This window comes from Podarcis bocagei (assembly GCF_964188305.1).
Source record: "Podarcis bocagei genome assembly, chromosome: 4".
Taxonomy (NCBI): domain Eukaryota; kingdom Metazoa; phylum Chordata; class Lepidosauria; order Squamata; family Lacertidae; genus Podarcis; species Podarcis bocagei.
In genome coordinates, this window is record NC_138128.1 from 89,215,733 (window position 1) to 89,237,115 (window position 21,383).

The 21,383-nt window shown below is 44.7% G+C and overlaps 1 protein-coding gene across 19 annotated transcripts in view; it reads left to right on the forward strand.

Moving 5' to 3' along the window:
• CAMK2G (calcium/calmodulin dependent protein kinase II gamma) overlaps positions 1-21,383 on the forward strand; it is a 172,300-nt gene that overhangs the window by 139,329 nt on the left and 11,588 nt on the right. For 3 of the 19 annotated variants that reach the window (XM_081191678.1, XM_081191667.1, XM_081191680.1), the window contains 6 exons: positions 5,957-5,989; positions 12,013-12,081; positions 13,331-13,375; positions 15,197-15,245; positions 18,131-18,244; positions 20,792-20,923. In XM_081191678.1, coding sequence (XP_081047804.1) covers positions 5,957-5,989; positions 12,013-12,081; positions 13,331-13,375; positions 15,197-15,245; positions 18,131-18,244; positions 20,792-20,923 — 442 coding nt within the window. The remainder of the gene's footprint in view (positions 1-5,956; positions 5,990-12,012; positions 12,082-13,330; positions 13,376-15,196; positions 15,246-18,130; positions 18,245-20,791; positions 20,924-21,383) is intronic. The other 16 variants (XM_081191681.1, XM_081191685.1, XM_081191684.1 and 13 more) reach the window with 8 other exon arrangements.

A 21,383-nucleotide genomic window follows, 5' to 3' on the forward strand; every position in this document is an offset into this window, starting at 1 on the left:
GAACATCTGAAAGCAACATATAAAACTATTATTGCATGTTTATAAACACTGTGCAATATATAGAAATGTGTTATCGTTGCTTTTAATAATAATCAAAGAAGGGGAAAACAGTTAATTCGCCCTATTTGAGGATAAAGGGGGGAAAGCAGTGGTTTTCTCTCAAGTGTGGATAGGACACACTGGCAGATGGGATGGCTTCTCCTCCAGGGTTGAAATTCATGACATCATCCAGAAGGAGGGGGCTCCTGCTTCCCCAGACTAGCCTCGCCTCAGTGACAGAAGTCAAGGTGTGGAGAGCTTGCATGCGGGTGGCGCTGTGGTCTAAACCACTGAGCCTCATGGGCAGGAGTCAGCAACCTTTTTCAGCCGTGGGCCAGTCCACCATCGCTCAGACCATGTGGTGGGCCGGACTATATTTTGAAAAAAATAATAATGAACAAATTCCTATGCCCCACAAATAACCCAGAGATGCATTTTAAATAAAAGCACACATTCTACTAATGTAAAAACATGCTGATTCCCAGGCAATCTGGGGGCTGGATTGAGAAAGTGATTGGGCTGCATCCTGCCCCTGGGCCTTAGGTTGCCTACCCCTGCTCCTGGGCTTGCCAATCAGAAGATTGGCGGTTCGAATGCCTGCGATGGGGTGAGCTCCCGTTGCTCTGTCCCAGCTCCTGTCAACCTGTTTGAAAGCACGCCAATGCAATAAATAGATACCGCTGCAGCGGGAAGGTAAACGGCGTTGCCGTGCGCTCTGGTTTTCGTCTGTTACGCCAGAAGCTGTTTAGTCATGCTGGCCACATGACCCGGAAAGCTGTCAGTGGACAAACGCCAGCTCCCTCGGCCTGAAAGAGAGACGAGCGCCGCAACCCCATAGTTGCCTTTGACTGGACTTAACCGTCCAGGGGTCCTTTACCTTTTTTTACCTTTTTAGGGTGTTCAGGTGCGTGCACATGAACCATACCACAGAATGCGCAGAGGAAGAATTTTGTTGCTTAACTTCCTTCACTTTCCGGTGGAATGTGGGCAGTCTGCCTCACTTTTAGTTGGTTTGGAGTCGTGCACCCACACGAGAGACTCGTTGACTCTTTGGGTATTACCTCTGTTCTGTATTGTGGTGTTTTGCTTTAAACTGTTATGGTTGGCAGCCTTCTCAGATATATAGTTGGTTACTTTTCTTGAAATTGTGTTCTGCATGGAGGGGTCTTCTTCTGGCACTGCTATAGCATGGTTGAGGCAAGCAGGAGCCAACTCTTCCTGGACGATGTCATCAGTTTTCATCCTGCCTGCTCCTAGGCGGAGCCATCCCAATTGTCAGACTAACCTCCTTCCACTAGGAAGAATTAGAATTTACAGGTAAGTGACAAAAACCCACTTTTTCATTTATACGAAAGCCAGTTTAGGGTAAATAATCCCTTGACTATAAGAGCAGTTCAGCCAATGAGATGTGATGCCTAGGGATGTATAGATAGGAATCTCCTTCCTCAACGGAACATGGTTTTCTGTGCTTCCTAAGTAATGGTAGTTCAGTCATGGTGGTGTTTTATTTCATTTGTATCCCATCCTCTCTGTAAGCTGGGCAATGTGTAGTGTTTTATTCTTGAAACTAGCCCATGAAGTAGGTTCAGTTGATAGGTGGTAACTGGGCCTAAGAGGAGCTTTGTGCATGACTCGGAAAATGAAGCCAGGGTTTCCCTACCATCCTGTCCACTATGTCATCCCTGAACTGCTGAAACTCGAGTCTTGTGGTCAGTCTGGACATCCAGAAGGATGTGAATAAGCTAAAAAGGGAATCAGAGGAGGGTGAACAAATCAATTGAGGAGATGCTTAGTAAGAACATTATTAGGGGTTTTTATGTTTTACAAGACTACAGAAGATAAAACGAGTAGTCAACTTAAATCTCTGCATCAAGGGAGGCGATTAGCGTAAATGTTAGGAAGAAAGCACCTCTGCAATGACTTTCTGAGGCCTTTTCAAATAAAAGCTAAGGCTAAGGGGATCGTTTCGATATGGGAGATCTGTGTTGAGTCAGGGGATTAAATCAGGAAACACTTGGGTCTAGAACCCCTATATTTGTTAAGGAGAAACAGATGGAAGTAAGGGTTTGCATTATTTACATTTTTTTTTAACTGAAATCATTGTAGTCTACCATTGTAGTCTACCAGTGTGTCTTCAAAGTTACAAAGAGAGCAAATGCAGGATGCTTAAACAGTGAAGGTGTAATAAATAAATAAATAAATAAATAAATAAATAGATACGTGTATAATAATTGTTGTGATGGAGCTGGATTCTGATAAACCTTCCAATTTGATGACGGAAGGGAGATGTCAGAATGTTTGCACACAAGCTTCTCTGAGGGAAGGGGAGATTGTCTGTCTACGATTAAACCTCACAAAGGCCCAAGTGCCAGAAGGAAGCCTGTGTGGCAAGCTGAGGCCAGGAGGAGGTCCCAGGAAATAGGGAAGCTAAGAGACAGGGAACCCAGTCAAGTTAACTGAAGTAAGTGTGCACTGAACTGAGAAAGAGGAACCTGCGTGTGAAGCAGAAGTCAGAAAATGGGTGGTGGAGAAGGATATGAGGCAGTGTCAACTCCTGACTTGAACTAGCTAGGCAGTTCCCAAAACCCACACTCAAAATCTCTTAAACTGCCATTATTAAGTGTAAAGCATTTGAAATGTTTTCTGGCACTGTGCAGAGATGAAAAAGCAAAACAAAACTCTAACCACAGACTTGAATCCAATAGACTTCATACAAAAGGGAAAAGTGACGGGGTGGGAAGAAGAAAATGATAAAATTCAGACACGAATTCTTCACAAAATTGCATAAATAGTTCATGATCGGGTGGAATGGCCTCTAAGAGAGACTTTTCTGTGGGATGAGGAACAAAGTGCCGTTGGTCCCTGCCAATCCACTGGAGCGGGTCCTGCTGTCTCCCCTTCCTTCTCCCCTTGTTCCGTGATTATTTGTGCTAGTGTAAGGGGTTTGTCACACTGAAGCTATTTGCTCTGCTTTTCCTTAACTGCCCGCGATAAGGCAATGCTTGAGAAGACCTACTATGGCATGCCTTGAGAAACTCCGCTTTAAAAGGGCTCGTAGGTTTGAACTCTTGCATGGCTTTGTATTCTACCTTGACAATACACTTGCAGTTCTGAGAAGAAGTTTCATGTCACAAAGATGTTCTCAGTGTCCTCGGGTAGGGTTGGGCAATACCTGGTTTTCAACATCGCAATATATCACCAGCTAAACATCGTGATATACTGATATATCATGATGTCTGAAATAAGGAGCTATGTAGAGGAATTGGCTGGCTTCACGGTTTTTCTCGCATCGTGATTTTTGCATCACACACACACACACACACACACACACAAACTAGGCAAGGTATCGGTACATCGTCCAAATCCAGTTTGAAGTTCACATTGTGGTAACGATTTCATACTATTTAGCATGGTGATTTATCGTGAATCACGATGTGTGCGTGTCCTATGTAAAAAATCACAATGTGGGAAAAACCATGATCATCGCTTGCCTCGTGATTCCTTCTGCCGCTGTTGCTCTGTACTATAAAATAACAGTTGTAACAATATGTTAAAGGTAAGTAAAAATGTATCAGTTTTAGACCCCTAAGTAGCAGCAGTTTTCAGGACATTACTCCATTCACCTCTACATAATTACATCCTTGTTTCAGACATCATGATATAATGGGTATATCACGATGTTTAGCTGGTGATATATTGTGATGTTGAAAGCCAGTCGCCGCTCAGCCTTAACACACATCATGATTCACGAGACATTGCCAGGTCAAAAATTATGAAACCGATTATCACGATACAGAATGCAAAACCGGTTTTGGATAATATATCAATATATCGCCTTAGGCACAAACTGTGTTAAGAACAAGACTGCAATGCAGACAGCTTATGGCCCCATCCAGCTTTGGTGCAATGCCTGGGTTGAGGCCATCCAAACAATTAATTAATTGATGCTTTGTTCCATAGAAGTCCACTCTCCCCATGCTTACGTAGCAAGTAGGTTACTATAAGGCAAAACCACAACAAATAATGATAAAATCTACCACAAAAAAATAAGCAGACTAAGCCCCATTGGAAATCAATGGAACCTCTGAGTAGACATGCATAGGATTGTGTATGTAAACCTTTTAGTAGCAGCAGCAGTCATCAGGCAGTATAATAATAATAATTTATTATTTGTACCCCGCCCATCTGGCTGGGTTTCCCCAGCCACTCTGGGCGGCTTCCATAGAAACCAAAAACACACTAAAATATCACAGATTAAAAACTTCCCTGAACAGGGCTGCCTTAAGATGTCTTCTGAATGTCAGGTAGTTATTTATCATTTTGACATCTGATGGGAGGGCGTTTCACAGGGCGGGCGCCACTACCGAGAAGGCCCTCTGCCTGGTTCCCTGTAGCTTTGCTTCTTGCAATGAGGGAATCCCCTCATTGCATCCCCACACACCACGATCCTGCTTTTTGAAATGCGTGTGTAATTGCTGAAACACAATTAATATGATGTGCAATTCAGTGGGCATTGTGTGGGTTTCTCTGCAGAGTCAGAACACATATCTACATGCCACCAGAAGGTTGTATAACAGGCAGCTGGGAAAGGGAATTATTTCAGTTTCTTTATTGGTCCGGAGGGAGGGAGCAGGGGCTGAGAGTAGGATTTCTAAACAAGGCTGTGGCTGATGCCCCATGTGGGTAATAATTGTTGCCAGAAAGGAAAGAGGAAACACAATCTGGGTGGATCACTTAAGCAGTAAGCATGGTGCAATGCTAATCATGCTTCTTTCCTGCAATCTCTGGCTTTCCTCATCTTCTTCTCTTGCCCATCAATCATTGCAGGCTGGTACTTAATCTTACTCCCCTGCCAACGTACCTGGGAAGTGCCTTGCACATTCTCAGCCATGCTTGTTTTATGCTTCATTATTTTCTCTCGAATTGTTTCAGAAAATGCCACGTTTCTCTCTTGTTGGGGTTAGGCAGAAGTGGGGCTCGTAAACTCTCTGGTCTCACTCGATGAAACCTAGCTGTTTCCATTCACACAGACACCTCCTGTTGAGCGTGCCTATGTCCCTTTTTCTCTGTGCCCCCGTTGGAGCACACACTTGACATCTTCTTGTCTGACCCATCGTGCATCTGTGCGGAAGTGTCTCTGATCTAGTTTCTTCTTTTCTGTGCAAGTTCCCAGGGCTGTGCTCTGTGAGAGAGTGACATGTGCCTTGACAAGAATCAAAAGGGTGGGGCGTTGTTACGTACTCAGTCAGTCTCTTTGGCTCACCCTGAAAACTATTTCTATGGGCAGGGTGCTGAAATGCTCCTTTCTCTGGAAGATCCCAAGCATGCTTTCTGGCTCTGTGGGTGCATTTGTGCATACCTTGGAATTGCAGCTGTAATTGTCATTGTAAGCCACCTTCCCAGCACAGGCGAATTAAACATTCTTTATTTGTGTGAGGAAATAGATGCTTGCCACCTGACCAGATGAGGGCAGTTTTGAACAGAAAGACCAAGGCTAAGGGGTTGAAACACCAGTTGTCCATTGCCCTTTGTTACCATATTGAATAGGCGGTTCAGAAGTGTGATTTCTTTGGATGGAAACTGTGTGTGGTTTACGGGAAAACTTTCCTCTCCTTTGCTAGATTGGGAATATTTTGAGAAGAACATATCGCCGGTTTCCGTTTCTCCCATGTCACATTGGCTGCATTTTTTGGTTCTTGTTTTGTTTTACCTTCTTGCTGAGTTTTGGAATGCCGTGTCGCCAGGTTGATGATCTCTGCCTTCCATGTGCCCAGATGTTTGTGCCATCTTGATCCTTTCTTGGAGGAGCATGATTGGCAGCAGGGTCTGTGCTGACACACAAGTGCCAACATTTTCTCTGCTTCTCTTCTCATCTCTTTGTTTCCTTCTTTTTTCCTCCTCTCAATGGTGTGTCCAGAAAAGGAAGTCAAGCTCCAGCGTGCATTTGATGGTGAGCACCTCCCATGAAACTGCCTGTGACCCTGTGCAATCACCATTCTCATGCCATGCACGTCCAGCTTGTGCTCATCACCCCCTTCACATAGCATGTCTGGGCAAGGGGCGGGCTGGGGCTGGGGCCAGTGGGAAGGGGAGACATCTCGCACTTCGAAAGGTCCATGTTCTCACGGAAAAGATCATGCTGTAGACGAGGCCCTTGGTAAGGGTTTGACTTGGTCACGAAAGTTGGGCACCTTAAATTCAGCTTTTGATATTGAGTGAACTGTCTCCCAAGCTGGATCAGCTGTCTGCATAGCCTTACCCTGGCCAAGAAGAGCATGGTCTCTGCACTCTCGTCCGGGCATGGAACCTTGGGTATTTCATTGCAGAAGTGCTGAAATGGACACAGGAGTCGGCATTGCACTGCGCTAGCGCTACCTTCCTTGGTGGTGAGCAGCCTTGCAGTGCAGAACAAACAGCCTTTTCCTTGTGTCCTGGGTGAAAAGTTTGGGCGCAGCACCATGGTGTGGCTCACACCCGTCATTAACATCCTGTTCCCTCCCGGAATTCTGTCCCTAAGACCCTCTTCCGTTACACAGTTGTTTTCCCATCTTCTCCCTTCAGTGCTCCTCCCGCACCAAAAAAATTCCAAAAGTATATGGTTGGCATTAATGCCAAAATGAGTTGGCATTAATCACATATCTGACAACTGTTCCCATTCATTTCCCCCTTCATAATGAATGTGTATATTCCCTGGGATGTGTTGGATATATAATGCAACCAAATGTCAAAGGAAGTAAGTCTCGTTCTATGTCGCTCGTAATATGAAGCTCTCGCTTCCTTCAAGCAAAATTCTGGTGACATCAGCATCCCTCTCCTAGCTTTCCTTAGGGATTGCTTTGGGCATCCTTTGGGAAGGGTAGTGGCTGAGCCAAAGCTTTAGATTTCCTTCAGGGGGGAAGAGTTCCTGCACTCTCAGCAGCTCCATCTATGGACAAGAAACAGAGTCTAGGTAAAGCTCTTGCAATGCTCACCTCCTCAGGTTTTAATTTTAGGGTTGTCGCCCCCCGCCACCCCCCACCAGAGCCTCCTCTTTCTCACTTCCCTGTAAATGAAAGTCAGCTTACAAGGAGGGTGGGGGATTTTAAGTACTGCCGCTACACTTCCAGCCAAGATTTTACCTTCAGGACCAAAGCTGCGCATAACTCAGAGCAACATATAACATAGAGAAAGATCAACCATGAGGCAGATAGAGGGCAGTGTTATAGTCTGTCACATTGCAGTACCTGCTGAATGTGCCATGATGATGATGATTTTATTATTTATACCCCGCCCATCTAGCTGGGTTTCCCCAGCCACTCTGGGTGGCTTACAGAATATATAAAATATAATAAAGCATCAAACATTAAAAACTTCCCTAAACAGGGCTGCCTTCAGATGTCTTCTAAAAGTCAGATACTTGTTTATTTCCTTGACATCTGATGGGAGGACGTACCACAGGGCGGGCACCACTACCGAGAAGGCCCTCTGCCTGGTTCCCTGTAACTTTGCTTCTTGCAGTGAGGGAACCAGCAGAAGACCCTTGGGGAGGACCTCAGTGTCCGGGCTGAACGATGGGGGTGGAGATGCTCCTTCAGGTATACTGAGCCGAGGCCGTTTAGGACTTTAAAGGTTAGCACCAACACTGATGAGTGTTGATCCCAACCTTACCATCACCACCACCACTCAGTTCAGGGCAAGGAAGAAACAGCATCACAACCTACCTAGCAGAATGGTCCTAGCTATTTTCCAAAGTGCACAAGAGGATGCTGCTCCATGCTCCCCCCTCAACAGAGATTACCAGCTAGAGTAACACTCATTGGAGTCAGTAGACTAGTGGTTGGCCTCAATGTTAAGGTTTTCTTCATTTGGCAGGGAGATCCTCACCATTTGGCCTAAGGGTTTTGTTATCATTCCAAAACAAGACACATGTACTTGCTCCCAGTCGCCTCATTAGCCTGGACAGTACTTAGCCTATTCTTAATCAAGGTGGGATATCTGGTGATAGCCTATGCATCTGACACAGCAGGATGACTCCTGGAGAATCCATGTGGTCTCTTCATCAACAGGTTTTTTGCTTGCTACTATAAAGTACCAGCAGCAGAGCTGGCCATGTCGCCATTGAATGCTCAGCTGGAGAAGTTCATGGTAAAGCATCAATGCAAGTACACCATAGGAACAAATGGCCTTGATGCAAGGTGACAGCTTGCTTATACCTCCTGAACCCCTTAGTTAGTATTTCAGATGACACAAGAACAGAAGGTGGACATTGTTCCTAGTGGCCCCTGCCCTCTGTAACAGCAAAATTAAAATTCTGTATATCGTGATAACTGGACCACAGTTTCCCTCCATGTGTGGGCTAAACGCTCTCAAGGTCATGTTCTCTATAGGAAACCACTCTCTTCCGCCTTGCTCATTATCAGCAGGGCCCAGCTTCTGTGTTTCCAGTTGCTGCATTGGGGAGATGGTAAATCAGCATATGAACGAACACTTTGCCTGCCTGCCACTATTTCAGTTGTGTATGCTAGTTGCTGTCAAGGCAGACAACTAGCTGCCCTCTCCCGTGTCTGTTAATAGCAGGTTTAATGTGAAGATCCACTTTCTCTTGTGAATTCTCCGCGTAACCTCTGTGTATGTATTTGACCTGTCTTCACTCTCTGATTTGGAATACTGCTACTACTGATTTCCAATGCATTCAGCACAATCCTATGCTCACTAACCTGGGAGTAAGCCTCACTGAACACAGCAGAGCTTACTTTCAAGTAAACATGCATAAGGTTGCAATGTTAGGTAGCTCAGGAGACGTTCTCTTCTGCATCCCTTTGTGAGAGTCAAAGATGTGGCAAAGACACCACAAGGTGCATATGGTGAGTGCTTTTCTTGGCCACACCATTGCTTAATGAGATTTTGGGATTACTTTGTTGGGGTGCGGTTCTTCATTATAAAACAGGGTTGGGTTTCCCAGCTTGGGAGCCGTATTCCTTTTCAGGTGGAGCCAGAAGCAACAAATAGTGGAAGCAACGGATGGGTGTATTACCTTTTTGTATAGTAGGCTGTGTTCCAGTCAGTCAGTCAGATGTCAAAGGCTTCTGAACCCCCATAATAAATGCATCCCTCAACCCAGAGGGCACAGAGTGCAGTGGATGAGGGGTTTGCCCTGGGGAGAGTACAGAGAAGCCCAGTGGACTTCATTCACTGCCTCACAGGACCTTAGGTTCTCCACCCCTGTTTTAAAGTATTAAAAATAATCTTCAATAGGAGTGAAGGAATGGGTTTGAAGATTATTTTTAATACTTTAAAACAGGGAATTCAGGAATCCCTTCAGGAGCAGAGTGGGTCCCCCCCCCCAATGAATAGATTTATTTACTTATTTATTTATTTTAAAAATCTTCATTTGGGACCTATCCTGCATTAAATACCAGAATTCTTAAAGAAAAGAGAGTGAGAGAGGTGCTTGAAGCATAGCAAGGAAGAAAACCACCAGCATCCTAAGTGTGAGAATCAAGTCTTCATTCACAAGGACTTGTGTTTTTATGAAAAGTAATGAGGCAGCAAGAACGTTTGCTACAGGTTTTATTTGTAACCGTTATATCTGCTGTGATGTGCACATTGTCCCCTGTGGTGGAAGGTACAGAAACACACGTGTTACTTTCTGTTTTTAATTTCCATCTTGAAGGGCCTAGCTGGTGCAAATGAACCTATTTTGAAACCCAGTTTTACACTTGCTTTGTCTTCCTCTTTTTATCATGGGTTATGGGGGAGAAATCGAGAACTGGATTAAGCAAAGCAGAACTGTTTCCCCATGTAGGGTTGCAGCCACGAGGGGATCTGGGACAGGGATATCATCTCCCCTGCCAACGTGGAGGCATCTCTTGACCTCCCTGGGGAGGGATTCAAAGATCTCATGGACCTTTTAGAACTTGAAAATCTCTAGCCCACATAGCATAGTGAACAGTTTCAATACGTGGGTTAAGGAAGCCTGCCGATGAGTGTGTCCTGGGCATAATTTTAACAGAGCAGAATTCTGGAAAGCACTGCTTACACATGCTACAGAGTGGGCATGGTTAAAGTTAGTTGTTTCCATGAAGCTGATATTTGTGTGGGGTTTACAGGGTTTGTGTTCAGCTTGTACTTGTTGCACCTACCCAACTCATCACTTGCACTTGGCTTTGTTAGAGCCACATTCCCTAGATGCAGTGCCACACTGGTGCAGTGAGAGAGAGTGTGTGAGAGAGAGGGGGGCTCAAGGAACCATCTTGGCAGGGCTAATTAATTGGAAGGGTCTTTCCCCACCCTGTCCTCATCTTGGTGGGGTACTCTCCCACATGGTTGCTTGATTTCCTCTTTCACACACAGCAAAGTGGCATTGTATGATGTAGATCTCCAATGCCTTGGAGTTTATATTTGAAGAGGGCACACTGTGTCGGCCAATCCCTGTCAAGTAAATAAATTAGTTGTGGGTTATCCCAGGTTACAAAAATCTCCCCAACTTTGTTTGTGTAATTTTCTCTTGACCTCTCCCTATAGACGTTTCTGCTATCCTTACAGGTGATCCTTGACACTCCTTCTGAATATCTGAAAATTGCATGGTTGGCCACCATGAAACACTGTGGTTTTCCTAACTCATATTGCAAATTGATGTGTTGGTGAATATGGAACTACTACAGATGGGGGGGGCAGGGGGCTTGGTACCAGTTGAAGTGCATAATAGTGGAGCAACCATGGTGCTATTGTGGCGAAGGTGCTTGATAGAGCAGGTTAATAAGATATTTCTGTGTCAGTATAACTCCGTTTTGCCAAAGGGTATCTGCTTCTCCCATTATTTTATCATGCATTTATTACACTTTTTCTAAAGAGCTCAGAGCGGCTTTCATATGCTTCCTAGGCAATCTCCCAACCAGGACCAGATTTGCTTTTAGTTTCAGCGGTAGAATTGCATCATGTATCTTCAGACTATACTCTGGGCCAGTGCAGTGCACTGTGAACTGCAAATACACAACTTCCAGTGGTCTCCTCTCAGCTTTCCAAATGACTTCGCTGTGGATATTACAGGCTAAATAAGTTTCAGCTTGACAGTGACTCCCATAGTAGGATAGTCATTTGACTAGTTCATCTTACCTGCTCCTTTCTCAGCCTGCTGTTTGGCAGCCAGGAAAGGGTTGGGCTGGCCTCTGCTGTGCATCGCCAAGGAGAACAAGCATCCAGGTTTGCCTGCTTCTTGAAAAACATGCATCTAGACCACAACCTGTACATTTCTGGCTTACCTGAATTCGAGCAGGATTGCTCACACTGGGAAATAATTGGGCTGGGAGTCTTCCGCTCTTTGAGAGAGGCATTTGAGTCAACCAGCCCTTGCAATTTCGAATGCTAGGATCCAGAACTGCAGGAAAGGAAGGAAGGACATAAAGTCAGGATATTTTAGTGAACTAGGTTTGTGTGAACATGAGTCCAACTTATGTCCAACATCAAAAACTTAAGTGGAATGCTGGGAAGGTCGTTGAACACATTGGTTTCTCTGGCCCATTAAGGGATTAGTCATGAATATCTTCCTTCCTTCTGCTCCAGCCACAAGGTTTCTGAATGTGACCAGCCACCAGGTTGTTCCATCCAACATACTGCAGTTCATCTGAATGTGTTCCCTTCTCTTACCTCCTGCATCCCTTGGCTAAGTTAACACTCCTATTTAGGCTACTCATCTTCCCTTAAGTTCCTTGCCACTTTGCTTTTGGACTAACCCATCTATACCCATCTCGTTCTTTTCCGTATCCTATTTAATCTTCCGTGGGTATCTGGGTGCATCTTTGCCATGGAAGATGGCAAACCAGGCACGACCTGTTCCACTACACCTTCTCCTGTTTCCTTTCCCCTCCACAGGTGACTTTGGGAAGGGACTGAGCTGAAATGTCTTGTTTGCAGCAATAGCAATGTAATGTTTTTTTTATGACTGTTGCCCAGCAGGGTGGGGGGGAAACTAAACCATCTGTTTTTCTGTCTTAGCCGCAGACCAACAACAAAGCCAGTGTAGTAAGCCCAGCAAAAGAATCAGCCCCAGTGCAGATGTCCATGGTATCTTTCCCAACTGTTTATCTGCCCTTCTTTGGTTTTTACTTTTGGTTCTTACCCTTGCCCAGAATGCTGCCTGTTGCTGCTCCGTGTTTCTGCTTAATTCTGTCTGCAATCTCTTGCCCCCGGCTCTTATCCCAAGCTCCCTTGCAAGTGAGAGGTGCAGAAGCGCTGTGGTGTCTGTGTGTGAGGCCTGCAGCTTGTCCTGATATAATTTGACCTCAAGGAGGCCATGATGGAGTGGTCAACGACATCCAGTCTCCAAAGAATGAAGGAATTGGAAACCTCTGCCCTTGTCTTACTTGCTTACTTACTTTTTCACTCTTCCCGATTAACACACTTGCAGCGGGGCCGCACATTCCTGTGTTTTTGACAGCTCAACCAATGCCCACGCTGGGCCTTCTTTTAAAGACTTGGAAGTAGGCTGTGGGCCACAGAAATGGATGAACATTGTGGGCATTGTGATACTGTCATAGAACAGAACTGGGCAAGTTTCTCAAAAAGAATACAGCAATGACTGCAAGTTAGGAGTCTTAAGAGACTGGATAGTTGCTCTCTACTCCGTGTAATGCTTCGGAGAGGTTCCCCCTCCCCCTTGGGATGTTTCATAATTTTTAACCCTGTCCTTTACTCACTGTACCTCACCATGCGTTGGCTTTTTAAATGCTGCTCTTGTGCCGCTCAGCTTCTCCCCTCCTCTTTTTGTTGAAAATGTCTCATTTTGGAAACGTCAGTTCAACCAATTGTGGGACTTTGCAACTTACCTACTTGAGCAGTTCTTTGCTGTGGAGCTTTGGCTGCCATTTTTGTGGGGAAATTGTGAATGTCCTTCCAGAGACATTTGTGGGGGAAACATGGAGACAAAGCCCTGCTTCTCCTCTCTGATCTGGGTGAAATGTTAATGTTGGCTTTTAAAAGTAATAAATAATCAGTACCCTCCGTGGGTCACTAATTCTTGAGCACTGCTGGAAATCTTCCAGGCCGAAGAGAGTTCACAAACAAAATTGGATATAGAGAGGTTTGTATGGCTTTGTCTCCTTGTAAGTTTATCTATTACAATTGGATATTTCTCTTCCAAAACTCTTGAGTGGCCCTTTAAGGTGGATGGGATGGGATGTACTTACACTGTTTTAGGATAGAGGTGTTTCGTGCTTTGGTCTTGTCACTTTGCTCTCCCAACAGGCACTACACGGAGGGAGAAAAGTTTTGGAGCTGACATCTGATACTTGTATTTCTGTCCTCTTTCAATTAGGAACCACAAACTACTGTTGTGCACAATGCTAATGATGGCATAAAGGTAAGTGAGTGATCACAAAGGACATGCGTTAGTCCCAAACACCCTTTTCACTGTCCCTCAAAACCGAGTCTAATAGAAAGCACCCAGACAAGCAGTCTCATAACCGATATCTCTCCCAGTTTCTGTTAATGCATAGGAAACCTTACCTTGCGCCCCAAGATCTTTGCATTCTCTGTTTCCCTCTCCCTTACCACTGGCAACTAATGTGGGGTGTGTGGGTTTGAGGGTATGTACAAGCTTTTGCTACAAATTCTGGAGAGAGCTGGGGAACTCGGTTCACCATCAAGTTGTGGTTTGCGTTATACCCCTATGGCTTTCACAATACGTAGTTGCAGCATTTTGCTGCCCTTGTTCCCGACCGTTGTCCTGTTACCTCATCTTAATTTCCGGAACATTTTCCTCTTTCAAATGTGGCCAGATTTGTGGTGCCACCTCAAAGCCCTGCCCCAGGCACCACTAAATTCTACCTCTTAAAAAATAAAATACCTATGGCAGGGTTTCCCCTGGTAAAGGTCAGAATCTGAAGGTTCATATCAGAGCAGACACTTGTCATAGAATCATAGAATTGTAGAATTGGAAGGGACCCCTAAGGGTCATCTAGTCCAACCCCCTGCAATGTAGGGACCTGTGACACTCTGTTTTATTATTTAAGCCCTTTAAAGAATCATAAACAGTGCCCTCCATCAGTCTTGGAAACATTTTGTTTTTTTGCTAATTTGATTTATTTTGTAATATTTATACACTGCTTGGTTGTTTAAAAACAACAACAAAAACACCTCAAAGCGGTTTACAAAAGATAAAGCAGTAAAAGCAAGAAAAAAATTCAACCCTGCTTTAAAGCATACAAAAATTAACAGATAAAATTACCCCAACTGTCTTAAGCATCTGGGTAGGCTTATTTAACAGGAATGTTTATAGCAGGTGCCCAAAAAACTACCATAAATTGGAGGCATGACCCATTTTTCTGAACATCCCCTCTAGCACCTTGGGTTTCTAGATGCCTTTATATACAAGAGTCTTCCAGGAGTCATGTACTACCTGAGCCCTATACTTTAATGACACTTCTTTATACAGTGGTGCCCCGCAAGACGAATGCCTCGCAAGACAGAAAACTCGCTAGACGAAAGAGTTTTCCGTTTTGGAGGTGCTTCGCAAAACGAATTTCCTATGGGCTTGCTTCGCAAGACGACAATGTCTTGCGAGTTCCTGCTGGTTTTTCCCCCTCCCCCCCTTTTTCTAAGCCGCTAAGCCGCTTATCAGCTGATCCGATCAATAGATAAGCCACTAAAAGCCGCTAATAGCGCTAATCCGCTAATCCGTCAATGGGCTTGCTTCGCAAGACGAAAAAACCGCTAGACGAAGAGAATCACAGAACAGATTCTTTTCGTCTTGCGAGGCACCACTGTATTATGAAAAGGAGTTGTCGTCATCGTCCCCCCCGCAAATATTACTAACCAAGTATCTTCCTTTATGTCCCATTCCAAATCTGTGTTGCAGGGCATTCTTACACCTCCTTGGTTGTCCGGGTTCATATTTGAGCAAAAAAAAAGTATAAATATTTGAAATTATACCTTTTGAATAGTGTGGAGAAATAAGAATTTAATTTTCCAACTCGGAAAGATCACACGTGGCAGAAGGTTTGTTGCACAGAAAAGCGCTGATTTGTTGCCCTGCAAACCAAGGGATGTGCATGTTTCCCCATTTCTCCTTTAAATTCCATTTCTTTGATAGGTTTCCCATTTATATAGAAATCTCTCAGTCTATAAAGCCCCCGGTCATTCATGTTTCGATACTTCCATCTACCAATCTTCTTTCCTGCAGGGTTCCACGGAGAGCTGTAATACTACCACTGAAGATGAAGAGCTGAAGGGTAGGTTCCTTGGCTGCAAGCGGGCAAGATAGCCAACACCCACTGGCAGAGACCCACTGGCAGAGCAGTTTTCCATGCCAGGCTCCTTACCTGTTGATGCAATTGGTCTGTGTTCCCTTCCCCTAGTTGTAGTTGGAGGAATAAGTGTAGTGAGGCTGTAGGCTGGCTGCTATAAGGATTTTGCTAGCTGAAGGACTTCCTGTTGTCTAAGGAAGGCATGTGCGATTCTCTGCCTTCTGAAAAGTTTTTGAGATTTCACCTAATCCTGGAAGTTTGGGGGTGCAGACTGCTATATCACCACTCCTTGTGCAAGTGCAAGGAGCTATTCGTAGACTAGTCCCACCGGCCAAAAATACGTAAGGAACCAACTTGCATTCTCTTCAGCTCATCAGAACACTTGTGTGAAATTGGGCCCGAACACAGATGGCTCACCATTTGGTTGGGAGGGAGGATGCTCTTTACATTCTCTTTGTGAGAGATATTTGCCTGGGAGAACGTCTTATATTTATGCCTGCCTGCCTGCCTTCCTCACCTAGCTGCAGTGCAGGAGTAAGACTCAGACTTAGGGGACCACAATACAACAGCCTTCCTCAACCTTCAGTCCCTAGATGTTGGACAACTGGCATATTTAGTAAGTCTCCCATCAGTCTCTGCCAGCATGGCCAGTTATCATGATCCTGGGGGTTATAGTTCAGCAGCAGACTTGAGGTCGGGGAAGACTGTGTTGTGATGGCATATCCCTCCTAACCTGAATGAAGACTTAAGCTGAGCAGCCTGAAGTTATTTGTTGGTCAGTAGGGCTTTCTTAAAGGATTTACCCCAATTTATAGTTCTTACATAACTCTGCCTCTACCAGTACACCTAGATCTTGAATCCATGTGATGAGGTGAGCTCCCGTTGCTCTGTCCCAGCTTCTGCCAACCTATCAGTTCGAAAGCACGCCAGTGCAAGTAGATAAATAGGTAGCACTGTGGCTGGAAGATAAACAGCATTTCCGTGCACTCTGGTTTCCGTCACAGTTTCCCGTTGCGCCAGAAGCGGTTTAGTCATGCCGGCCACATGACCTGGAAAGCTGTCTGCAGACAAACGCCAGCTCCCTCAGCCTGAAAAGCGAGACCAGTGCCACAACCCCATAGTCGCCTTTGACTGGGCTTATCTGTCCAGGGGTCCTTTACCTTTACCGTACCTAGATCTTGACCCATATGGTCTTTTATAGGTCAACAGACCATATGAACGAGTCTCATAATTTAGGTCAGCAGCGCCACAAGACTGCATCGTAGCAGTAGCCATCGATGTAACATTGACATCAAAGAGCACTTGGGATGAGGGGCACTGCCGGATTGGTTAAGCTGTTCAAAACCCTCGGTGCATTCCATAGTGACTCTTTAATACTCAGCAAAAAACCTTTCCATACAGGAGGCCATGCCTCATCAAGGATCAGCCCACTTTCATTCGCCCATATGTGTGAGCAAGTCACACAGTAAAATAAAGAAGGGATGGGGGATGACAGCTCCAGAAAAGGATTTGAGGTTTCTACATGCACAGAACCCTTTGAGAATGCCGTTATGAAATGTCCCCTTGCCTTGGCTAGTTCATAAGACTAATCTATCAGCCCTCAGCCATTAATTGGACCTTCTTCCCTGAGTGTAGTGTTAGCAACTTGGGGGAGCCTAACCTAAATCTAGCCACCTGAAAAGTGCCAGAGGGAAACAAAGAAATGTGGACGGCCAGCATCTATGAATGGACCACCATAGCAAGTATGTGCTACTTCCCACTCCTTTGTTGGAATACCAACAAAACTTAGCCTAGTGGCACAGAAACTGGTCACAGACCTGGTACGTGAGAGTATCCACACTCTACTCAAGGAAATGGGCTCCTAAGAGAGCAAGAGTGCTCATAACACAGAATATTTTTTGTCAAGAGCATTAGCTGTTTTTGCCTGTAGGCAAAGCTAATACTCAGATGTGCATGCTTTAATAAGGAGTGGTGTGGTGGTAAAAAGAGCATCAGTATGTGCTCTGAAGTGAGAGCCCCATAGCTCAGTTATAGAACACATACTTTCTGTGCACCAAGTCCTAGGATTAGTCCTTGGCATGAGCACCGGGGGCTTTGGAGAGCTGTTGCCAGTCAGAGTCGAACAGTACTAGGCTACATGGGCAAATGGCCTAACCTAGCATATCGGCTTCAAATCCCATATGTGCCAGTATATTGTAAACATCAGTATAGGAAGTGCCCTCTTAAGAGCATCTTGTAATTCTGAAGTGTGTATGCAAAGCTAAAGCAAAGGTATGCGTTGCAAGAGAAATTGCATGTGGGAGCTTTTGATAAATTCCTTTCAAGAGAAGCCACTGTATGCTCCATTGAATGAACCAAGCTCTGATTTCGCCGTCTAGTCCCTTGAAAGGATAATTACTCCACCGTTGTCATTTCTTTCCCATTCTCTCACGCATCTGCTTTCCCCATGATGAGCTGCTCTTTGCCAGAGTGCCTTTTCACAATCCACTCTTCTGCCAGAGCTGAGCCACTTATCCGTCGTTGCTACGTGAGTGTAGTTTATAGATGAGCTTTGTGGTGGATAGTGGATTCGTGCAGGTAAACATGAAAAAAAATCGTAAACAGACTCACGCAGTTGGCAGCTTCAGTGTTAGCTATATGGTGTAGGGAGAAGCAGCCAGCTCTGCCTTTAGCTGTGCACGATACCTGATAACGTCATGTCTTGGCAGGATTCACCGGCAATATTTTTTTGTAATGAGTGTTGTACTTGTTTTGTCCTGTTCCATTATCTTTTTTTTTTTAACTGAATGTACATTGTTTTTTTTATTTTGTTTTGTTATTTGTGTGTGTATGTTTTGTGTGTGTGTGTTTTGCATCCTTTGCCATGCAAGCGCCCCCTCTCTCCATCGGGGATGGCAGCTCAGTGCTCGAAGGACGGAGTCACTGTGAGAGCAAAACCCAGACTGAGTCCATGCAGTCCCAGCTTTCTCTCTGTTACTCAGCCAGTAAGTCCAGGGTTTACAGTCCTCCACAGCATTCCTTTCCCTACTGTGACTCTCTCTTCTCCCATTTCTCTGTCTTCTTCAGCTTCTGCAATATTCTTACAGAATATTGACTCTCATTTCCAACACTTCATGTTTTCAATCTGATTCATCTCTTCCCCCCCACCCCAGCCCGGAACCATTTCTGCTCATGTAACACTTTCCAGAGAAACTCCTTTCCCTCCCACAATAAAACAAAATCATGATCTAGCTAATTTCATATCCTCTTTTCCTTAGCCAGATACCATATACTTCCTTTGCGATCATTTAAAAAAGTGCTTATTGATGTGTATTCTTGGGCATGACACTTGGTTTGGGGGTATATATGTATCTTATTATCGTATTTATTAGATTTATGTACCGCCCTTCATCGTAACATCTCATGGTGGTTCACAGAATAAAATACGGGATAAAAACAAGTAAATAATTTAAAACGAAACAGCAAAACGAAAACCCCACCTTCCCGCAGACACATTTAAAAGGCTGTAGAATGTTAATCAGCCATTGTAGGGCAGAGGTTTAATTCGGCACCAGCATTCAGAAATATTCAGTAAACCGAAATCCTTGCTGGCCGGGAAGGCTTCTACCAAAAAGTTTGTTAGGTTACAGCTCTTATGGACACAATATCCTTTTCCTACATTGGTGCAGGGATAAGCATGAGATAAGGTGTTTCATCCCACAAGTGGTGATTGCAGATGTAAACAGGAACTCCTGATTGGCTGGGGTCTTCCAGCTTTTGTACATGGAGCAAACAAACACAGCGCACCATCTTTACAAGTGTCTATTCATGGGAAATGGGTGGGGAGGGATCACAGAACACAGCACGAAACCTATGAAGGATTGCCCACCGGTGTGGAAGGAAATCATTGGTATAGCAATTAAAATCAGAAGACTTAAACTGCAGTTGTGTGAACCCATGCACATCACTTGCACACACAGAAAAACCAGAACTCAAAAACCCATTTCTGATATATTTTCTCTGTCCAGCAGCAACTCGGGGATAGTATAGCTGTCTAGATTCCTCACTATCCGTCTTGGGGAACTTTTGCAGATGTGTCAGAGCTGTGGTTAAGATCCTGCATAGGGACCGCATGAGAAACACTAGCAATTTGACTTCAGGTTCTCCCTCATTGAAGAGGCACACTTCAGCAGGGAATTGGAAACACAAGCAAATTCAGCCCCTATCTAGTAAAAAACAGATTTGAAAACCCTGCCCCCTTTTCCCTACTCTTTTCTTGTTCACCTGAAATTATCTGCTATCAATCCTTCAGAGACTTCTTTGTTAGTGCCCCTTGGTTTTTAGAGTTGAAATACTCCATTCAGCTCTAGCATCTCGGCTCATATTTTACTCTAAAACCAGGACTGGGTGCATGCTGTTTTAAAACAGCCCACTTGTGTAATGAGATAACAACTTGCAAAATTTTGTCTTAAGTCGTTTTGTTTCCGTGAGCTGTATGTGTGCGTGAAGCTGAACGTGGGCATTTAAGAGCAGGCGCATGGGAGGATAGTGATAGGGAACAGCTAACGAAGCAACATGGTTTTTGTTTTTTACATTTGTAATTCAAAGCCTATATGGAGATGATCTCTCTATCTCCTCTCCAGACAGTACAGTGGTGCCCCGCAAGACGAATGCCTCGCAAGACGGAAAACTCACTAGACGAAAGAGTTTTCCGTTTTGGAGGTGCTTCGCAAAACGAATCTCCTATGGGCTTGCTTCGCAAGACGACAATGTCTTATGAGTTCCTGCGGGGTTTTTTTCCTTTCCCCCCCTTTTTCTAAGCCGCTAAGCCGCTTATCAGCTGATCCAATCAGCAGATAAGCTGCTAAAAGCCGCTAATAGCGCTAATCCGCTAATCCTTCAATGGGCTTGCTTCGCAAGACGAAAAAACCGCTAGACGAAGAGAATCACAGAACGGATTCTTTTCGACTTGCAAGGCACCACTGTACCCTCTTCCAAAACCTATAGGTCTGGTGAGAAAGTATTTGGAGGATTGGATTCAGCATTGCCTAGTTGGAATGAACATTCGTTGACAAAAGGAGACATCGTTTTCCATTCCAAACCGTTGCAAAGCCTTTGTCCCCCTCCTGTAAAGTAGAACCACAATGAGGCATGTTAGGGTCATGTAGAAACCCGACTCAGGCGGAGGCAAGGGAATCCTGCTTCTGTGCTTTCTCTGTTGCTCTTATGATTTGGAGTTTAGATCACGTCACCTTCTCCTTCCTCAAATCTTACTGTGTTTCTTAGTTAGAATCATAGAATCATAGAGTTGGAAGAGACCACAAGGGCCATCGAGTCCAACCCCCTGCCAAGTTGCTGTTTTGAAAGACTGAATCTCTTTGTAGGGATCCGGTTGCCCCACTTGGTTTGCATTGCAGAAGTTGGTGGCATTGCTGCCTCTGGGATTGTGTGTGTGTGTGTGTGTGTGTGTGTGTGTGTGTGTTTTCAATACAGTCCTTATTTTGTTTTCTGGTTTTTATTTTTGTTTTAATGTGCTTGCATTTGTTTTGCAGCTACCACTACACAATCTTGTGAAGAGAAACTACTTGCCTGGGACAGCCCAGGGCAAACTGTGGAGTTGGATCGCGCTCAGTCGGAGCCTGTTCTAACTCCTGTAGTTCCATTTGCACTTAACAATCCGCCATGTAAGTTAGCTTTGTAGTAGCAGGAGTAGAAAAAAAATCAACCTAGTACTTAGCCTCCTTACTTCTCTACCTTTTCTGAACCTTTATCTCTCATTTTTCCAAGATATATATTCCTCTCCCTCACTCCCCCTCTTTGAATTACTTCTTTCTCCTGAAATGGCTAGCTAGGAGCAAGAAGCCCAGTTCAGACCTCCGTTAGGCACATGAAAACATCAGCCCCAAACAGCAAGCACAATTCTCAAGCTGCAATTGCCGACAAAAAAGCAAAAAAAGTTACTCCATCTAAAGTTTCCAGCCTTAGCAAAGCTCCGAACTCGGAATAAATAAATCCGTACCATAGATATGCCATCTGTCACCATTCCATCCACTTCCACAGTTTTAATGCATTGGAGATTGCTGTGTGGATGTTTAGAGAAATACCAGTATTTTGATATCATCGAGCTCTCCTTGTTCTGTAGCC